Below are 22336 nucleotides of genomic sequence, written 5' to 3'. Positions count from 1 at the left end.
ACACACACACACACACACACTCACAGACTGAGACACACACACACACACACACACTCACAGACTGAGACACACACACACACACACACACTCACAGACTGAGACACACACACACACACACACTCACAGACTGAGACACACACACACACACACACACACACACACTGACAGACTGAGACACACACACACACACACACACTCACAGACTGAGACACACACACACACACACACTCACAGACTGAGACACACACACACACACACACTCACAGACTGAGACACACACACACACACACACACTCACAGACTGAGACACACACACACACACACACAGACTAAGACACACACACACACACACACTCACAGACTGAGACACACACACACACACACACACACACTCACAGACTGAGACACACACACACACACACACACACACTGACAGACTGAGACACACACACACACACACACACACACTCACAGACTGAGACACACACACACACACACACTCACACACACACTCACACACACACTCACAGACTGAGACACACACTCACACTCACACACACACTCACAGACTGAGACACACACAAACACACACACTCACACACACACACTCACAGACTGAGACACACACTCACACACACACTCACACACACACTCACAGACTGAGACACACACTCACACACACACTCACAGACTGAGACACACACACACACACACACACACACACTCACACACAGACTGAGACACACATACACACACACACACACACACACACACACACACACACTCACAGACTGAGACACACACACACACACACACACACACACAGACACACTGAGATGCACACACACACACACTGACACACACACTCACAGACTGAGACACACACACACACACACACGCACACACAGACACACTGAGACGCACACACACACACACACACACACACTGACACGCACACTCACAGACTGACACACACACACACACACACACACACACACACACTCACAGACTGAGACACACACACACACACAGAGACTGAGACACACACACACACACACACACACACACACGCGCGCACACACGCACACACACACACACACACAGAGACGCACACACACACACTGACACACACACTCACAGACTGACACACACACACACACACAGACACACACACACACACACACACACACACACACACACACACACACACAGAGACTGAGACACACACACACACACACACACACACACACACACACACTGAGACACACACACTTACTCTCACACACAGATTTAGAAACACACACACACACACACACACACACACACACTGAGACACACACACTTACTCTCACACACAGATTTAGAAACACACACACACACACACACACACACACACACACACTGAGACACACACACTTACTCTCACACACAGATTTAGAAACACACACACACACCTCACTGTCAGCTCATCATTGTCAGATTTAAGGTTAAAGGTCGTTGTGTCTTTAATATTAATCTCGTTTTATTAAATGTTGTCGTCCTCTTTCTGAACGACTCGTTTTCATTCACAGATTCTCGTGACTCGTGGATTTGACCGACTGTAAACAGAGCTTCATCATTTATCTCGAGCAGTTTATATATTTCTGTCGAGCGCTCGTACAACACGCTGAGTAAGAGTTATGGGAAGAGATCGTGTTGGCAGATGTTTTGATTTTAACACACGAGAAAGTTTGCACCGGGCCAAATCAGTTTGGAGACGTTGTTTCAGAACGTGGGAGAGAACCACAGACATGAGGACCGCTTCAAACATCATCCAGACCGCCAGACCACACACCTGCTGTTTGTAACCATGTCACAGATCACACGAGATCTCACAGAAACTCACGAGATCAAACGTGACTTCAGGAGAAAAACAAACATGGAGGACGATGGTCGTGGTCAGCTGGCTGTGTGGTTTGTCGTTACAAAGACACTTGTGTTGTTGCCATAGTTACACAAGCTAATAATGATGATCAGTGGATTCATCTCTACTGATGTTTCAATGATAAACAAAGGACAGTTCTTGTGATGTTTTTTAGTCGTCCTTCTTTGAGCTTAGCTTAAATGTAAAACTGAGCGAGACTCACATGGAGTAGAGCACACGGCGTCATGCTAACAAACGATCTGTTTATCACTTTAATAATGTTTAGAAGCTGCGTCACGATCAGCCTGTATCAAATTAAGAACTACTCAGTCTACATACTGAACCCTCCTGTGACGGCTGAACTTCCAAAGAGTCCCTCTGCACCTTTAAGAAAAAGCTAAAGACCCAGCTCTTTCATGAATACCTACTAACTTAGTGATGATGGTCTCCATATTATTGATGATGATGATGGTAATGACGATGGTTTTTGTTTGATAACGACGACTTATAAGATGGTTTCTATACTGATTAGAGCTCTCAAGAACTGCCCTCAATGTTGTGCTTTGCCTCTGGTCACTTCCTGTCAGCACCTGTGTGTCCAATCAGACTCAAAGCTGATCGTTTGCTCTTACTGACCTTTTTTCTAGATCCTTGCTTGTGTTGTTCTTACTCTCTGATGTACGTCACTTTGGATAAAAGAGTCTGATAAGTGAATTGTAGCTGATAGTGTTGTGTTGTGTTTCTGGTGTCCTGATTGTTGCGTCTCTGTATTGAGTGTGTCTCTCATGGTTTTAGAGAAAGTTCCCTCTTGTGACCAGGAGCGACAGAGCGCGCTGGACGAGGCTCGGCAGAATCCTCGCGAGGCCATTTTCATCCCTGACTGCGGGCCCGGAGGCCTTTACAAAGCGGTCCAGTGCCACCAGTCCACGGGCTACTGCTGGTGTGTTCTGGTGGACACGGGACGGCCCATTCCTGGAACCTCCACGAGGTAACGTTATTTATCAGCGACAGCCCAGAACAGGAAACTAATCTTTGTGAAGTTTAATGAAGCTAGTGCTAAAACTAAATATATAAACACTGTTAGGACGACATACTTTAAGTGTCATCATCAGAAAAAGATTTTTAAAGGCGTAGTTGGAAGTTAAGTCATTTTAAAAGAATCTCCATCCATAGCAGCTTTCTGACAGTAGAACTTACAGTAGGTACATTTGTTTAAGCTTTTCAAACAAAGTTATTGTTCCAGAGTCTGGCAATATTTTGAGTCGATCATTTTTAAGAGGAGATCAAAGTCATGAGCCATCCTTCATGCTAAAACGCATGAGAGCTTGCCTTCAGGTCTTTCAAGTACGAGAGAGCACAGTACAGAAAAGCGCAGAACCCAAAATGTCCCAAACCAACCCGAGTAGTTTTGGTTCCTCAACCTAAACTAGTATGCGTTTGATCTTCAATGTTAACACTTCGTTTACATCCCTTTGAACTGATTGTCCTGGATTAAAGGCTGTGATTTTTTGATCCAGCAGATGTCGCCCTTGAGCACCAGCATGAAACCAAAACAACTCGCGCTGCATTGTTGTGTTAGCATGCTAATGCTAGCGATCTTTATTATGCTCGTATCTTCACACTGCATGTAAATTTACCTGAAATGAGCGTGATCTAGAAACACAGTTAAGCAGTGAGTACAGTATGTTCTTCTTCTTTTCTCTAGTCCCTCAATTAAACAACTTTTATACGTGAGGGGAGGAGTCAGCCGGCTGTCCCGACGATGTAAACAAAGTGAAGATAGGACTCTGAAAACTCTGAAAACATCACAGACAGTGGGACTCGGGTGTTACACCCATTGTAGACAGTCATGACTCACAGAGTTATTTTCAGAGGATATACTTGATTTATATTTAAGTGTGAAAAATCACATAGAAAGACTTTAAAGTCCTGAGTCTGACTCATTGGATTTCTTAGCCTATCAGAGAGAACGAGCAGAAGTCAGCATTAGATGCTCGCACAAGAAAAAGTGAAACCTCTTGGTATTGAACCTGACTGAGTGCACGAGCTGAAGAGAACACTCGTTCAGAGCGAACACATGTACAGACAAATATTTGCGAGCCAGCTTGGAGAGTTGCGGGTTTGTAGCGACCCTGTGTCTCTCCACCAATCAGTGAGCTGCTGTCTGCAGACAGACTAGTCCCCCCCGGTTGTTTTAGCCTCAACATTACCGTCTTCATTTACTGACGTCAAGAGAGTATGAAATAGTCAAGTTACTCTGAGAGCGCCCTCTGCTGGATCAAACTGCAAACTCCTTCAGACGGTCTGATAAACTGAATATTTAGAATTCAAACGTCTCATTACAGTTCAAATGTGAATTTTCTACTTTGAATGAATGTTGGAATTTCAAATAAAAGATGGCAGCCATAGTACGACCTCGGGATCCAAGCATCTGTTTGGTCTTTTGTATTTGGCAAAACAATTAGCCTTAAGCCCAGATAGGAATATTATTTAGCCAATCGTAAACACTGAATGTTTGATATGACATGTGTGTTCAGAGTGCTCGCTGCTGTTTATGTTCCCTTCAGGGGAAATGGCAGAGGCACATTCTGCAATAGCTTCATGGGACAGGAGATGAGATTAGACAGCAGAAAAGTTTTGAGTTAATGATGTGCATTGCTAACGTTTTGGTTGTTTAAGAAGTATTCCTGGTTAGCATCTCGATCATGAATATTCAAACAGCTTTAAACAAAGAATGAGACAAAGTGCTCCCATGTTTAAAAGACTGAAAGCCTGCAGCAGAGAAAATAGATGAGCTGTGTTTGCTCCTGAAGAGGCATCATTATTCTCTCTTCACATGGTGGTTTATGTTTTACAGGACGAGGTTTCAGACTTCTCCCCGTCAGAAAAATGTTAGTTTAGGTTTGGCTGCCTACGCTTTGAACAAAATAAAACAGGTTTGGTTTTACATTCAGAGATGTCAGTTTGTAATTAATCTGCAGGACCTGAAACTCTGAAGGAAGTGAAACATACTGACATCATTCTCATCTGCGTTTCAGATATATTAAAAGACAACCTTGAAGCAATTATTTCCACACATAAGAAGAATCCACATATTTCTGACTAGACCTCACGTCACTCATTCTAATTTCTTTCCTCTGGACAGCAATGTGCAGAATCATGCATCACACATCCCACCTTGGATCCGTGGCCCTGCAGACTGTGAAATGACAACCTGCTTTTACTTCTTCTTTTTTTAAAGCTAAATGAGATACACATGCTCAGTTTTCCATCCTGTTCAAGAAGCACTCGCACAAAAAGCCAGGAGAAAACGAGTCATGCCACGCGTAATGCTGAACAGTTTGTGATGGCTCTGACACAAACCTCAGTGCACGTCAAATTTATTTTTCAAGCGTTTAAACAAAGAGATCAATAATCCTGCACAGATAAACAACAGTGTGTCGTTTTAGGAGGATAAACACATTTTAAATGAAGATAGAAAAATATCTTGTCGTCAGATTGTTCTGAAGCCTGGAAGAAAAACAGGAAAAACATTTTTAATGGTTGAGTCTTCAGTTATTATTCTTTCCTTCTTCAGCTGTTTCCTGCTCTCAAAGCTCCTTGTTGTGTAACAGGTACCAGACGCCCGAGTGTGACGGCGCTGCCCGATCTCGAGTCTCTGACACAGAGGATCCTTTCCAGGGCAGAGACCTGACAGGTACGCTTCAGTTTCAAAGTGATCGATTTTTGTTTTTGGTGCCACTTTTCTACCTCGTGTCAAACTTTGTTTTTTTTTCACGCTAAAGCTAATTAGCTAAATGTTAATTCTGCTGTCGCTGTTCCTGTCTGCAATGAGAACAGATTTACTGTTGGGGGGAAGTGTGAAATGAACAACGTGGAATTGGTGGACAAAGGAGCAACAGAGTCCAAGAAGGCTATGAGAATATTTGCCTTTTGACACAATCACAATATCAACAAATAGAAAACATAAAGAAGCTGTTTCGTTTCCTGAGCGGAGATCGTTTACACGTTTATACAATCTATGGTTGTGTGCCAGTCGCAGATTATCACCCCCTCCCGCTGGCTCGCAGTCCATTTTCCTGAATATTTCTATCAAGCCAACTTCACCAGGAACATTTACCAGGAGGCTGGCGGGAAAAAATACTGGGTAAAGTGGGAGTAAAAAATGTGGCGCTGAATGTTCACACATGCACACATGGACTTCCAAAAACCATCGTCTGTGAACACGGTTCATCTCTGAACTCCAACATGCAGTAAAAAGTAAACTGTATAAATCAGATCCAGAAAGATTGCTGCCTTCTCTGACGCAGGACTCTTTTAAGATGGACGAGGCAAAGTAGAAAACTGTCCTGAAGTCCTAAGAGTCCAAATTTGAGTTTCTGTTTTTAAATCTCTGAATCCTGATTCTCCGCGCTGAAGACAGGATTAATAATCCAGCAAACCACCGCATGTGTTCAGATCCCGGGCAGCAAAGATCAGAGACTCTCCTCTGAAGCGGAGGTCATAACCCGAGCTCGTTCTCCTCCGTCTCACTGCTCACTTACTTTTTGTTGCTCTTCTGTTTCCCCATCATTTAAGGTTTGCATTGTAACTCTTATTTAATTCCCCATCTGGAGAGTTTACAGAGTCGAGCATGACTCCTGACTGTGCAGCAGATGTGTGGCATGTTTTATGGAAGGTGTGAGTGTTGCGGGGTGTGGTGGTGGTGGGGGGGCTGCTGGGGTGTTGGAAACCACAGGGTGCTGAGTGAAGATATTTTTATGTACTGTAGAGGGATGTTCTGAGGCGCCACAACAAAGCTCAATATTTCATGGTCGTCACATCAAGGCGAGAGAAGAACAGAAGGCATTAGGGGCCGTGTATGAACGGCGTGCAGCTACAGGTTCAATCCTACTGTACAGAGCGCCACAATGGCAGCTTTGTCAGAGGGAGCAGATCCTCCTCTGAGACCAAAGACTGTTGGCTCCAAGTGAAATCAGATCAGGAACTATTCAAAACCCAGATTTTAAATAAGTAGTTTGGTCTTATCTCGTCCATCAATAATCACGGTGGAGGAACTATTTGTGCTGTGGTAACAGTAAACCGCTCCACACAATAACGCCCAAATTACAACTTTCTGCATCTATGAAGCAGCAAGGGTCCGAGCGATGTTAAAGTCGCCATCTGTTCTTTTCATTGGGCTGATTGAGGCTGCACACTGCACAGGTGTGACTCACATCCTCACATGCAGACACACAACATGCCGTAGTATGAACAGAACTGTGTCTGCGCTGCAATCTGTTGTTAGTCAGAGAGCTGTTTAAATGTTTTTAGATATTTAACTACCATACACAAAAGTCCTGAGTTATGTGAGTTACCTAAAATAATAAAGAACAAGTATGAGGAGCAAAATGTATGAAACATGGACGTTGTCTCACTCCTACAGAGTGGTTAGTGGCCCTCTGGTTTTGAAACATGAAGCCGATGCTGGAGTGTAAAATCCTGCAGTACCTCGAGTGTCCACTAGAGGCTGGCTGCAGAAGCACAGGAAGTCACATACACACCCATTCTAAAAAGCCTGTTTTTACAGCAGAGATTAACATGTTTACAGCCTGGTTCAAAAAACCAAATAGGTGTGATTAGCTCATGTCTCGATGGACACACACTGTACGGGGGGTGAATGTTTTGATGACTCATCAGTTTTGATTTGATGAAGGATAAGAGTTATTCACAATAAGGCGTGTAGCTGACCTGATTGACAGGTGGGCTTGTTTAGGTCAGCTCAGTGTTTGATTAAAGGGTCAGAACACGTGGTCCAAACTGTGTTCATCACTGTCAGACCCCCCCCCCCCACCCTCCGCACCTGGCCATATAGGCTGCACACAACACCACCGTCTGCGCTTCACAACCCCAATTTAACACTTGGATTAAGGCGCAGCAAGGCAGAGCTTCTCAGAGCTTGTCGTGTCGTTGGAAATGCTAATTGGATTCACCTGGTGGGGCGGCGGACCACCTCCCACAGAACACAACCCCCCCCAATGAAAAGACGTGAACAAGGAGGCCACAAACGCAAAGAGGAAAGGGGAGGAGGGGATCTGCTAAGAAAGACTGAACGAGGGAAGGAGTGAAGAAAAAAAAGAATGAGAAGATTAGTTTACCGCGCAGCTGCGTTTGAAGTTTCCCTTTAAGAGACACAATTAGGAGGGAAACATTTGCACTGGCTTAGCGTGCTATTAAAGCCATACATCTGGGCAATTAAAAAGAGCTACCCAAGGTGTTCAGAATTGTGTCATAAAAGTTAACAGGTCTGCACTGCTCAACAAAACTCTCTCATCACCGCACACTTCTGTTCCACCTCGCCATGTGCCTCAGCTCCGCTGGACTCTTACAAAACTGCTAAACAACGTTTTTTTAACCTTTATTTAAATGTATACATCATGACTCATCAGATATCATGAGCTAGGGTAGTATCGATACCAGAGCTTCCATTTGATACTGTTTTGATACAATGGCAACAAAAATAGTCCTAGGAAAAATACATCGACTCATTTCTCCTTTTAAATTGTCAGAAATGTTGGACAAACTCCTGCACACTGTCTGAATTGCACAGACGCATTGACACGCTGCCAATGTTTTTGTGCAATTTGGACGGTGTGCAGAAGTTTGCCCGCCATTTTTGATGGATCCATTCCTTTTCGACGCTACTCTCTTATAAAGAGATGACGTTTTTTTGATACTGTCGATTATTAAATTAACAATTGTATCATTTAAAAACATGTGGTATTAGAAAATGTATTGGCACCATAAGTCAGTTAACAGACACCATGTTTGATATTTAGCATTAGGCAGAGTTAGCATGCTGATTTACACCGTGTAACAGCTGTTTAGTGTTGAACGTTTTAGAGCTTCACTGCTCCGTAATGACTCAAATCATGGAAGGTAATTCTGGTGTATTTTTCTTGTCACTGATTTATGCCAGGCTGCCCGGAGGGGAAGAAAGTGGAATTCATCACCAGCTTGTTAGATGCCCTCACCACAGACATGGTGCAAGCCATAAACTCACCAGCCCCCTCTGGTGGTGGGAGGTAAGTACAACTTGAGACCTGGAACGTGAGCCGGAACATAACGGCTGATTGTGCATGGAAAGATTTCAACCTCTTCTGGTTTTTACTCAAATGATCTCTTCTGGTTTACTTCATTGAATTGTGGTGTTTTATCTCTGATGTGTGAGGCACAGATTTTGGAACAGACGCTGACGTGGTTTAGGATTCACTTTTTATCAGTGTAGAAATAAATACACCAAAGGGACTGGAAGGTTTTTGGGATTAAAGCTGGGTTATATCAATGCACACCAAGCTCCTCAATCCCCTAAATGCTGAATCTATTTAGCAAAGATAAGCAGAACATTGATCTCAGAGGATTTCTTTGCAGGATGAATTGTAAAATTACAAGTTTGTGATAAAACGAGACCAGTTAAGGTATCAAGGTGTGAATCACTTTTTGCACATGAAGTTGTGATCCTGCAGAAGCCCTGAGAGGCAATGGAGAAAAAAAACAATAAGTGTTCTAATTCTGATGTTAAACCCACAGTATTTAAATTCCGCCACCAGGGGGCTCTTATTCAAAACGTAATAAATTAAATGACATTAATGCTAGCAGAGTGATGGGAGTGATTCCCTCTGCTGCTCCCGACCAGGCGGATGATTTTTTGGCATTTTTCAAGTTAGTTACGACTGCACACACTCGCAGTGAGAGCAGAGCCACGAGCCGGTTCCCCAACTTCACGAATTCTGTGTGTGGAAAGGTCAAATATGCAAAGTGTGATTGTTTAAGGGCAGCCATATAGTTTTGTTGTACTGCACTGCAAAGACAATAGATTATTCTATCCATCCAATCATCCATCTACTCTGTCTGTGCCTCTGACTCTGCCCAGGTTCGTCGAGCCTGATCCCAGCCACACTCTGGAGGAGAGGGTGGTGCACTGGTACTTCGCCCAGCTGGACAACAACGGCAGCCACGACATCAACAAGAAAGAACTGAAGCCTTTTAAGAGGTACCTGAAGAAGAAGGCCAAACCCAAGAAATGCGCCCGCAAGTTCACCGACTACTGTGACCTGAATAAGGACCGAGCCATCTCCCTGCAGGAGCTGAAAGGCTGCCTGGGCGTCAGCAAGGAGGGTAAGAGGAACAGGATGGTTATGAACGAGTCACGTCAAACTCCTATGAATGTGTATGAATGGATGAGTTAATACTGATGGACTCTTTACTCAGCAGCCTCTACCATCAGTGTGTGAATGTGTATGAATGGATGAGTTAATACTGATGGACTCTTTACTCAGCAGCCTCTACCATCAGTGTGTGAATGTGTATGAATGGATGAGTTAATACTGATGGACTCTTTACTCAGCAGCCTCTACCATCAGTGTGTGAATGTGTATGAATGGATGAGTTAATACTGATGGACTCTTCACTCAGCAGCCTCTACCATCAGTGTGTGAATGTGTATGAATGGATGAGTTAATACTGATGGACTCTTTACTCAGCAGCCTCTACCATCAGTGTGTGAATGTGTATGAATGGATGAGTTAATACTGATGGACTCTTTACTCAGCAGCCTCTACCATCAGTGTGTGAATGTGTATGAATGGATGAGTTAATACTGATGGTCTCTACACAGCAGCCTCTACCATCAGTGTGTGAATGTGTATGAATGGATGAGTTAATACTGATGGACTCTTTACACAGCAGCCTCTACCATCAGTGTGTGAATGTGTATGAATGGATGAGTTAATACTGATGGACTCTTTACTCAGCAGCCTCTACCATCAGTGTGTGAATGTGTATGAATGGATGAGTTAATACTGATGGACTCTTTACTCAGCAGCCTCTACCATCAGTGTGTGAATGTGTATGAATGGATGAGTTAATACTGATGGACTCTTTACTCAGCAGCCTCTACCATCAGTGTGTGAATGTGTATGAATGGATGAGTTAATACTGATGGACTCTCTACTCAGCAGCCTCTACCATCAGTGTGTGAATGTGTATGAATGGATGAGTTAATACTGATGGACTCTTTACTCAGCAGCCTCTACCATCAGCGTGTGAATGTGTGTGAATGGATGAGTTAATACTGATGGACTCTTTACTCAGCAGCCTCTACCATCAGTGTGTGAATGTGTATGAATGGATGAGTTAATACTGATGGACTCTTTACTCAGCGGCCTCTACCATCAGTGTGTGAATGTGTATGAATGGATGAGTTAATACTGATGGACTCTTTACTCAGCGGCCTCTACCATCAGTGTGTGAATGTGTATGAATGGATGAGTTAATACTGATGGACTCTTTACTCAGCGGCCTCTACCATCAGTGTGTGAATGTGTATGAATGGATGAGTTAATACTGATGGACTCTTTACATAGCGGCCTCTACCATCAGTGTGTGAATGTGTATGAATGGATGAGTTAATACTGATGGACTCTTTACTCAGCAGCCTCTACCATCAGTGTGTGAATGTGTATGAATGGATGAGTTAATACTGATGGACTCTTTACTCAGCAGCCTCTACCATCAGTGTGTGAATGTGTATGAATGGATGAGTTAATACTGATGGACTCTTTACTCAGCGGCCTCTACCATCAGCGTGTGAATGTGTGTGAATGGATGAGTTAATACTGATGGACTCTTTACTCAGCAGCCTCTACCATCAGTGTGTGAATGTGTATGAATGGATGAGTTAATACTGATGGACTCTTTACTCAGCGGCCTCTACCATCAGTGTGTGAATGTGTATGAATGGATGAGTTAATACTGATGGACTCTTTACTCAGCGGCCTCTACCATCAGTGTGTGAATGTGTATGAATGGATGAGTTAATACTGATGGACTCTTTACATAGCGGCCTCTACCATCAGCGTGTAAATGTGTATGAATGGATGAGTTAATACTGATGGACTCTTTACACAGCAGCCTCTACCAACACCGCAGCAATCTACTTTAATAACACACTTTCTGTTCCTATTCAGACGAGGAGATGTGAAGTGCAAAGTGACTTCAATACACAGCGCTTTCCCCCCTGTACATTTATTTTCTAGAATATTCCTCCTGTCATGTTTCTAACAAGTCAAATGAGTCATTTAAAGTGAGGTGATGTCGTAACTGAATGTGACCAACAGATGTGTTGGCAGTCTAAATAAAGGGCACGGCTCCACTCAGCAGTCACTGATGAATATTTAGACCAGACTAATATATAAACAGATCTGTACCCACTCATCATGACTGTGCATGCTGCTGATGTGGTTTCAGTTGGTCATCAACTTCAGAATATGTTTTGTACTGATCAGCGCTCTCACCCCATTGGTGCCTGACCTCACTCCTTTTATTCACCGAGGGTCATTTTTAACCTTTTATGGTGACTGTCAGGAGGCTTATTTTAAACCATGATGTCAGAGCTTTATTAGGAAAGTCCCAGAGCACCCAAAGTTCATTAATTAATTAGTCCACAAGAGACACAGTATAGTCTTAGCAGATAGCTGTACGAATGTGTAAGATGTATTATGATATAAATATTCTGCTTGATGCTAAGTGTGGTATCATGTGTAATCATAAAATGTGCAACTGAATAAGAAATCAACGTCTGAATCCTTTTCTTTCTTTTTGTATTTTTGCAGGCGGCTCGACGACAAGCGGCAACCAAGGGACAAGGCAAGGGACAAAGTTGTTCAGTAAGGTCAACTAATACGCTTCTACTAACTCAGCTGCTGCAGGCCGCGAGCGCTGCTGCCGGCATCACTGTGTAACAAACTAACATGCACATGGGCGACGCCAACCAATGGGAGAACATGCAGCTTATTGACTCGGCACATTTGATCTAAACGCAAATCTTTGAGTCTATTTGAGCCAAACATTTTACTGTGAGGTGTGTGTGTGTGTGTGTGTGTGTGTGTGTGTGTGTGTGTGTGTGTGTGTGTGTGTGTGTGTGTGTGTGTGTGTGTGTGTCCTTAGTAAAGATGATGTGATGCCGACTCTTAGGGTGACTGTAGCAGCATTGCAATTCACTTTTTGATTTTATTTAACAGATTCTTAAAGCCCTGTGTTTAGATCTTTGCATATGAATGCGATGTGTCTTCGTACGGGACACGATTTTTGGTTTTAGAATCGTTCTGGTTTCCGTCTAAACAGATAACTGCATACAAGAGCAGAAAACGGGTCGCCAGATAGCTTAGCAGTTATGTCTTGCACTCCATGTACAGAGGCTATAGCCCTCATCCCAGTGGTTATGAGTTAGAATCCAGCCTCGGTCCTTTGCTGCATGTCATTCCCCACTCTCTCTTCCCCAACATATCCTAACTCTCTGTCATGTCTAAAAAAGACAACAAAAAAAAACTTCCCGGGCCGGTTGTTCGTACATGAACCTCACAGGGGGAGACTGTCCCCCTGTCCCCTGACTGAAAAAAAAAACGGCACGGAAGCAAAAGATTTCATTATCATCACAATTTTTGCCTTTATATCAGTGCTACTAGAGACGAGCGGTCGTGCTCTAAGCTTTTACTCGTCTCCTTCCACGTCTGATAGAAACCCTGACTTCATGCTGAAAATTGTAAAGTGTGTCTGTTTATGTTCACACATGGAGCTCACACTGTCCGGACTTTTCCAAATGTGAAAGCACCCATAGATATTGGTGTCTGGATCCCCCGTCGTTGGGTGATTATTGGTCCCGTCGGTGTTGTTGACTCTGGCCACCGGGTTGATTTAGAGCCACATAGCTCTGAAGTCATGTGTTTACCCTGGCGCTGCCCCCCCCCCCCGATGGCTCTGTGGGCATAACGTCAGGCCTCTCAGGGCCCTGGGCATCACTGCCAGGATAAACAGCCCCCGCATTAGAGGAGGCTCGGCCAGTCAGCGAATCACTCACCTTCATGCTTAAGAGCTGGAAGGTAAACGGCCTGACAGTTTTATATGGCTCCTTATGCCGCCACTCAGGAGCTGAGAGAGAGAGAGAGAGAGAGAGAGAGAGAGAAGGAGAGAGAGAGACAGAAAGAGAGAGATAGGAAGATAGAGAGAAGGAGAGAGAGAGAGGAGAGAGGGAAGGAGAGAGAGAGAGAGAGGAGAGAGAGAGAGAGAGAGAGAGAAGGAGAGAGAGAGAGAGAGGAGAGAGAGAGGAAGATAGAGAGAGAAGGAGAGAGAGAGAGGAGAGAGGGAAGGAGAGATAGAGAGAGAGAGGAGAGAGAGAAGGAGAGAGAGAGAGAGAGGAGAGAGAGAGAGAGAGACAGAAAGAGAGAGAGGAAGATAGAGAGAGAGAGAGAGAAGGAGAGAGAGAGAGAGAGAGAGGAGAGAGAGAGAGAGAGGAGAGAGAGAGAGAGAGAGAGAGGAGAGAGAGAGAGAGAGAGAGAGACAGAAAGAGAGAGAGAGGAAGATAGAGAGAGAGAGAGAGAACATGTGGCAGCATTCTGCTTTGACTAAGATAGACGTTCTTTGTGTTCAGGTATGTCTTGCTGATCCTCAGCGGTCTGGATCTCTTTAAGTCGAGCTGCTTTTGTAAAGCATTAAATCTTCTGCTGCTCTGTCGCAGCTTTGGATCGTCACTGGACTGTTGTTGGACATATTTACAGTTTACGGTGCATGCTTTCTGCTGGAGGATTGTGAGCATGTGGGGCAGAGTGGAGCACATCTGTACTCCCCACACCGTGGAAACAGTGAAGGAAAAACATGTGAAGACCTCGTGTGAGTTTTGACGTGCTGGAGACGGTGGCATCGGTCCTCTGAGGAGACTGGAAACCTCATTATAGCAGAGAAGCCCCAGGGCCCGTTATCCTACCTTTCATTCAGTGTACTGAACAAAACACAGAAATATTTCCCTGTTAAACGGGTCTCAGTGGGTTTTGGCAGCGGGGGTCGGTGATGTTTTGCTCCAAAGTCTTAATTCCATTTAGAAAGATGTAAACATTTTACTTGAATAAGTACAAACACATGTATACATACACACTGCACTCTCAGAAACACACCGAGAAGGGCAAACACAATTACCAAATATTAAAGGACCTATTGTGAGAGCTTATGAAGGTTTTTGGTTTTGCAGGGTTGCTGGTCTGTTGTTGAGCCTATGTAGTTATTCTTTAGGATGACATTTTACTTTTAACAAAGAGAACATGCTGCTGATCAGGGTGAGTGGAAACGCCATGCTCCATCGCCCATGGCTGACAGTCGTTGAACACCGAGCCCTACTGAGTACCACTGTCACAGTAAGATTACGTTAGAAAAGTTCCCTCGGCCATCTCAAGAGTTTGAAATTCACTGTCGAACTCAATGAAGAGGTCAAAAAGCTCCAGCAACACTTTTAGTTTGAAGAGTAACTTTATTAACAAATTAGACTGAGGCGTTTTCAGCTCGTGGCCTTCATCGGGGTCCTGGATGCTGGACTGGGTGTCAATCAAGATGGTAGCGTGACTGTAATCAGGTCCAGAGGTGGTTTAGCTGCAGAGAGTGATGGAGGATCACAGGACCAAAAACCACCAAAAATATCAAATTCAAAAAATGCAGACGTACCATGCCCACAGGTTAGGTGTGTTTGGGATGAATCCCATTAAATAGTTTTACCATTTAATAGTTGGCTTATGACCTAGTCTTGAGTCCTCTTCTTTGTCTTTTAAATTCTAAATTCTAATCAGGAGATTTAAGACTCTATTTTTAGGATTGTCGGGGAGTGAAATGAGGAAGTAAGCAGCCTTTAAAGAGAAAGACTTTTGACTCAGCAAAGAGTTTTTATAAAAGTGTTTTTCTCACTCAGAGGACTGATTCTGCAGATTCTTACAAATGTATTTACAGTAATGTTTATGTAAGTAACATCCTGAGGTCATTAAAGACAGATGAGGGGACGGGTCTTTGGGCCTGACAGAGGCTGTCCTGAGCGTCCTGGTCTAGTCTTCAGGTGAGGCTTAAGTAGACAAAAGCTTTCAGGTGTACACATGCTTGATGCTGGTTTGTGTTTCCTCGTCTCCTTCCCTGCCTGCTCGTCTCCTGCCCTCCTGTTTGTCCTGGCTGTGTCCGTCATTAGGCAGGAATGAAAGGAGGGCATTATGAGGCCGGCCTGGCACCGGGGCTGCAGCACCATTAGAAAGTCCAGAACCCTGTCCCCTCAGAGCCAACAGCAATTACTCCTCGCCACTTGTGTTTTAATTACTGTGACATCAGCTCGACAAACTGCGCCGTGTTGAATCAGCAGAGGTCAAAGGGGAGGATTGTGATTTGCTCACCATCACTTCCTGTCACTCTGAGAAGTTTACTTCTTTATTTTAAGGGCTGACAGTAAACTCAGACTTGTGTTTTTTATCTCCTGAGTGGAGTCTGTGGGCTGCCTCTATGTACAGGTACACCATGATTCCCAGCTCTTTAGCCAGCTGCCTTTATCGGCCGGTCCCTCGTGAGGGCGAGACGATTCACCGCGAGACGGGATCTGCTTTCAGCTCTTTATCACAAGTGGGGCCAAGGTGTCCGGGGAGAGGCCGGGCTGCTTTGTGTTGTTAATGGCACAGACAGTGTCCTCAGTGACTGGGAGGAGGACCCAGTCACTGCTCTGGAGCCGGGTAATTGCAAAGCCGATTCATCAGCACTACTGGAGCTCAGCGTCTTACAAGAGAGACTTTTATCTGAGCTGAAGGGAGGACCAGCACGACTTCACTGGAACCATTTATCAGGAAATATTGCTGCACAGTTTGACAGGTGGAACATGGCCCCTGATGCTGCCAATGTAAAGGCTTTCTGACGCTGAATGTGCAAAATACAGAAGTTCTTGTTCCCCTCCTCTTTGCTGATGTTTCTTATAAAAGGCAGCAAAGAGGAAAAACTCGGTCGGATAACAGCTGGTCTGAAGCTCGATGCGGGGAAAAGATTTCAAAATGATCAAACTTGCAGTGTGACGTTCTGCAACTTAGTAATTCACATGGCTGCAACAAGGTGAATCATGTATGGTTTCACAGCAAACCTGTGTGACTCCGTCTTTACAAATATGGGCGATTCAAATCATTGAGGTAAAACAAAATCTTGCAGCACTTCATTTAAACCAGCAGAGGGCGCTACCTGCAAATTGCTTCTCTTGTTCGACGTCAGCAGCTGACAAAGGGAGGCGTACAGACCTGGAGGAGCAAGTTAAGGTCTCCGTCTTGTTTCAAAGCGGGGGTGCAGAAGTGAGTCGAGCAGATAAGACAACCAACAATTCAAATATAACAACCGACTTGTAAAACGCTCCAAAGCTCCAGACACAGAAAACACATCGATAACATATGCAGAGAAGCAGATTTAAAACCCACCTCACCTCAATGAGTGCAGAGTAGGGATGTCTTTTTTTTCAATAAAACTTCAAACAATATTTGAATATGACACGGGAATGTTTGAACACATTTGATTTTACAACAACATTCCCGTCTGGAGAATTTAACATTGATTTAGATAAAAATGTCCGATCTTTAAACGTGAAGAGATCAAACTAGTCATGGAAGAACGAGGTGGCCATAATCTTTTATTCATTACAATCAAAGTGCAGGTGAAGCAGGACTTCTTCATGTGGACGGTAACCTTCAGATTTATGGAGCGTTGGAGAGATCGTGATGCTTTAAAGATCGAACAGAAAACCTGACTGTGAAGCAAACTCACCGTCTCGAGAAGCTTCCAGACCGCGCAGCGATATCAGCTGGACGTGTATATCACGGCTGACATAACCAGCACTGACAGGGAGTGCACCTGCACATGCAAACCCCCCCCCCCCGAACACACACACACACACACACACACACACACACACACAAACATACTGCAGTTATAGAGACCTACTGTACAGAGACATCATAAAGGCAGACGTGCAAACACCATTTGAAAAAGCACAACTGGAAGAACAATCTCTTTCCCTCTCTCTCTCTTTCTCTCTCTCTCTCTTGTTCCCTCTCCCCCTCTCTTTCCCTCTCTCTCTCTCACACACACACACACACACACAGGCCGAGCTCACACAGGGCTCTGGAGGACCTCTGCTCCCCTCTGACAGCCATCTGTAAGCAATCTCAGCTCCTCACCCATCTCCTTCTCTCTCTCTCTCTCTCTTTCTTCCTTTCCTTCTCTCTCTCTCTCCCTCGCTCTCTCGCTCTCTCTCTCTGCCCCCCTCGCTCACTCGTCTGATTGATGAGCGAGCAGTCCATCCCTCGTGCAGACTGTCCCATGCAATTTGAGCACAACATGACTTCAGAGAGCTGTTGAGTTACAGCTCGGTTGCAGCATAACGTCAGCACATGTGATGGTCGAGTTAAAGTGTAGGTGGGAGACGGCTGACTGAATCTATCTGAGCTTCACTGTACAAGAGACTTTAATGAAGAAAATGGGACAATAAGAAAGCAATAACAACAAATTAAAAACTGAGCTGGGATGATAAGCTTTCATCTCGATACGATTTCATCACGACTCTTAGGTGCTGATTCGATTTGTATCTACAGCTGTTATCACATAAAAATATCAAGATCAATTCCATCTGATCTGGTTGTTCACACATGCACCTCACTACGGGAGACTATCTCTGCCAGACTATCCCCTCTTGAGACAAGATGTGACATTAAAAGAACAAAACAGAAGTGTGGGATGAAGCAACAAAGTCCTCTTTATAACACTATAATGAGAATATTAACCTTTATATGAATGCTATTTGTAGTTGCCATAGTAACAGCAAGCTCCACAAATTTGGGGCAGCAGTATCTCAGTCCGTAGGGACTTTGGGTTGGGAACCAGAGGGTCGCCGGTTCAAGTACGATGCCGACCATGATAGTTTGAAGTTGGTCTGGTAGGTCACTTCCCGAGCACTGCTGAGGTGCCCTTGAGCAAGGCACCAAACCCCTGACTGCTCTGTTGCGCTCCCTGTGTAGCAGTGTGTAGCGACCCCACTCTGACATCTCTCCACTAACACATGTCCTGTTTGTGTGTGTGTGTGTGTGTGTGTGTGTGTGTGTGTGTGCGTGTGCGTGTATCGGGCCTGTGTGTGTGAGAAGCATGTCTCTCAATGTAAATCAGAATTTCCCCTCTGTGATTAATGAAGTGTATAAAATGAAAACTGACGCTCTAGGATTGTGGGTACTGTAGTTCTAAAATATTTTTTCTGGTTTAACAATAAAGTTTAAAAAAAGACAGAAAGTCGTCCCCTGAAAATGAAAAAGAATGTCGGGAAAATTAATAATTACCCAAAGCTCCGAATTCAACAGCAATCTGTGATTTTACTGACTCACTGCTTCAGCCATCTGCTTCGCTGATAAGAGTTTATTTTTAAACTGTATTAGAGTTTATTTAAAGTGAGTCTGTTTTAGGGCCGTCCTGTCACGCTGCAGCTATGTGTGAATGCATCTGCCAGCTGAATACTAAAACAGATGAGTGAATACATTTCTGTTTCTTTTCTTTTTTTCTCCTGGTCTGCCTTTCTTTCTGTTCCCAGTAGGTCGTCTGGTGTGAGACGAGACGGGTCCAGAAGCTGAGACGAGAGCAGAGGGCACAGAGGGAAGGCATCTGTACGCTTGCTGACAGGAAAAAGAAAGATGGAGCAGAAAAATTAGGAAGTTCCTGAGTTTAAAAAAAAAAAAAAAAAAAAAAACGGACTGAAAAAAAACAAGAAAAGAAAACGAAGCGGCGCCAAAATATTTGCACTTTCTCCTCCCTATGTTTGACATTTGGTCTGTTTGTACGTGTTGATTTTGAGTAAGAATGAGAAGAATATATTTGTAAAAAAAGATGACACACCACTGGACACCCCCCCCCCCGTCTGTTGTTGTGATTCTGTTTGTCCTCAGATCGCACAAAAAGACGCTTACACACATTCTGTGGCCTTTAAATTAAATTGACATTTCCCCTGTGACCTGCAGCAGCATACCGTGGTAACCATCTCCAGAGCAGCCGGAGCGAACTGCTCAATTTAAAAGTCAAAAGACAAAAGACCGTCTAAAGGAATGTTGTTTGTGACCATGATGAGTTAACGGCATGTTAAGAATTAAACTGTGACCATGACGTCTAATTTATCAGCACACAGTTTGCTCTGTGAGTCCCCCGCGCACTGGACACAACTTTCTAGATCCGCTGCCATTGGACAGTTTTTGGGAACTATGTTTAAGAATCAGTCGACCAACAGATCGTGAAGTTAGAAGGACGTGAATCTTTCCTTTCTTATCACATAGTTACTTAAAGTTGTGCAACCCAAAGCCGATGCAGGGCCATCATGGTGGATGTGGTTTACAGATTTCTCAGTTGACACAAGACGCCTTTTCAACGTTTTATCCATTACTGTAAAATCAAGTCGAGCGGTATTTTAGACTCAGGTTGCTTTTGGGGGTCTCTCAGAGTGTCTTCCTGTGTGATGATTTCCATCGTGTTCATCAAAATCCTCAACGGTCAGATAGTGTGTAGCTCTTTGAGTACCAGCTGTGTCCACCAGGGGGAGTCTGTAATCCTGCTAGCTACCTGTACGCTAGTCGAGCCCTCGGCCTGGATAGATGTGAAGTCAAACCGACAGCCTGCGACCAGTTCACCTAGAGTCGAGCTACACACCTCTGCTGTCTTTGTCTTTTCTTTAACAGTAGAGATGTTATAACACTTATCTCAAAGTGGGTTAAATGTTCAGTTCAATTCAGACAAGCCGACTCGTCTAAACTTAAGAAAACACTCGAGCTTAACACCGGATCACAGGGTGAGCGGGTGAAATATGTCAGATTACTTTACCAACTGAAGCTAACCTTAGCAGCACCCGGGTTTACGTCCACATGCCCATGCTGAATGTGGTTACTTATCGCTGTGGTCAATATACCAGGCGTTGATCAAAACACCAAACGGCGCTGCTCCTATGAGATGCGCTATGTCTCTGTGCTTGTTTACATCCAGGTAGTAGAGCGAGGAGATCAGGCCCATTAACCCAGCAAACTTTGCGCAACACATACAAAATTAATTGGGGCAATTTTTCGTCTCATCAGGCAGCGTGGTTGTTGGTGGCAACTGCAGTTGATGTCATGACGGTGCATGTCTGCGATGAAGTTTTAGATAGACACCCATTTTAGATATCACAACAGTGTTTCGCATGCAGTTCACTATGTGCACCAGATTTTACAGTATTTCAAAAACTTTAAGGCAACAAAACATGAAAAAGAAATGGCTGCAAGAACTGAAAAAAGATCTTCAATCACAGCCTCCCGTTAAAAACGAGACAGTCCCAGCAGCCTCCAGTAGCGATGCAGCTCAGCATGAAGCAGGTAGAACACCTCCACATGAAGACAACCGACCTTACAGCAGGTACCTTAAAACCAACCCTAACCCGAGAAATAAAACAGAATCTAAAGGGAGAGAGAGAGATAACACTTCAGGATCCCTAAACGAGACTCAACCGAGTCCAGTGACCTTTGGTTCCAGCTTTGAATGCCATGACCTGGATGACTGAGAACCTCCATAAGACACCTGAATGAGACTTAACCGCCCGTTAGAAAGAAACACAATCTAAAAGGTCAAACATCGAACTGTGTGCTGAAGCTCAGAAAACAGGAGCTTCAGGGTTCCTCGAAACAGACCGAACTTAGATTGAGAGAGAAACACACTGAAGGGTTCCTGAAAACAGACTCGTCCTCTTTGTAAAAAGACATGCTAGGGAGTTCCTTAACACAGACTTAGAACAGACACTGATCAGAAACCTTGTGTGTTAAAGAAGCGTCAGGAGAGATTGTGGATACATTTCCATAAACTAGAAGGTCACATGATTGGTTTACACCCTGTGCTGTAATTTGTGTACTTTTGTGGTACGTTGTAAAGTAGCTGAGGCTAGTTTAATACTCACTCCACTTAATGATCAAACCTGGAAAACGGCTAACGAGTCTCCGATCATTTCAGGCTCTTCTGTCTTCCTCTAACAATCTGAATAACACCGACCAACCCCAGACTAAGACCTGGTGGGGAATTTATTCCTCCCAAACAGCTCACAGAGTTTGAAATAAAAGAACCAAGAAAAAGCCTAAAGGCGATCCAGTAAACAGAGATGTTTACACGGCTCAGTGTCCCGCTAACAGCGGCTCATACTCAATGCTTATCCAACTTATCGTAAACACGACGTGGCATTTACAAACGCCAGGTCCTAAAATAAATATTTGAGTCTCCCCGGTAATATCAGAGTACATGTTGTGTGTATGTAAACACATCCATCGTCTGTAATCCAGCCTCGCTCTGTGAAACTCTTACCGCCACATGTACTTGGAGCTTTGACAACGCCGTAAGTCTTATAAAAAAATATAAGGGCGCCCCCGATTAATGAGCGAGCGACCGAGTAGGGAGGAAGAAACTAGAAAAAGACATTTTGGAATGTAAAAAAATACATTTTTTTTCTTCGCATTTGGAAACGATTGTTTTGAAAATTGGAGAATGTGGAGTTTGTGGTCTGAGTGCTTGTGTAATTGTTTGGAG

At 44.2% G+C, this 22336-nt stretch overlaps 1 protein-coding gene across 12 annotated transcripts in view; it reads left to right on the top strand.

Annotated features, from left to right (window-relative positions):
* smoc1 (SPARC related modular calcium binding 1) overlaps positions 1–21769 on the top strand; it is a 58671-nt gene extending 36902 nt beyond the window's left edge. For 10 of the 12 annotated variants that reach the window (XM_061063648.1, XM_061063646.1, XM_061063644.1 and 7 more), the window contains 6 exons: positions 2699–2891; positions 5518–5600; positions 8862–8967; positions 9816–10060; positions 12556–12589; positions 19344–21769. In XM_061063648.1, coding sequence (XP_060919631.1) covers positions 2699–2891; positions 5518–5600; positions 8862–8967; positions 9816–10060; positions 12556–12589; positions 19344–19383 — 701 coding nt within the window. In that variant the 3' untranslated portion in view covers positions 19384–21769. Of the gene's footprint in view, positions 1–2698; positions 2892–5517; positions 5601–8861; positions 8968–9815; positions 10061–12555; positions 12610–19343 lie in introns of all 12 variants that reach the window. The other 2 variants (XM_061063639.1, XM_061063638.1) reach the window with 1 other exon arrangement.
* The last annotated feature ends 567 nt before the right edge of the window (positions 21770–22336 follow it).

The sequence above is a fragment of the Labrus mixtus genome, chromosome 18 (assembly GCF_963584025.1).
Source record: "Labrus mixtus chromosome 18, fLabMix1.1, whole genome shotgun sequence".
Taxonomy (NCBI): domain Eukaryota; kingdom Metazoa; phylum Chordata; class Actinopteri; order Labriformes; family Labridae; genus Labrus; species Labrus mixtus.
This window is presented reverse-complemented; position numbering and strand designations above follow the sequence as displayed.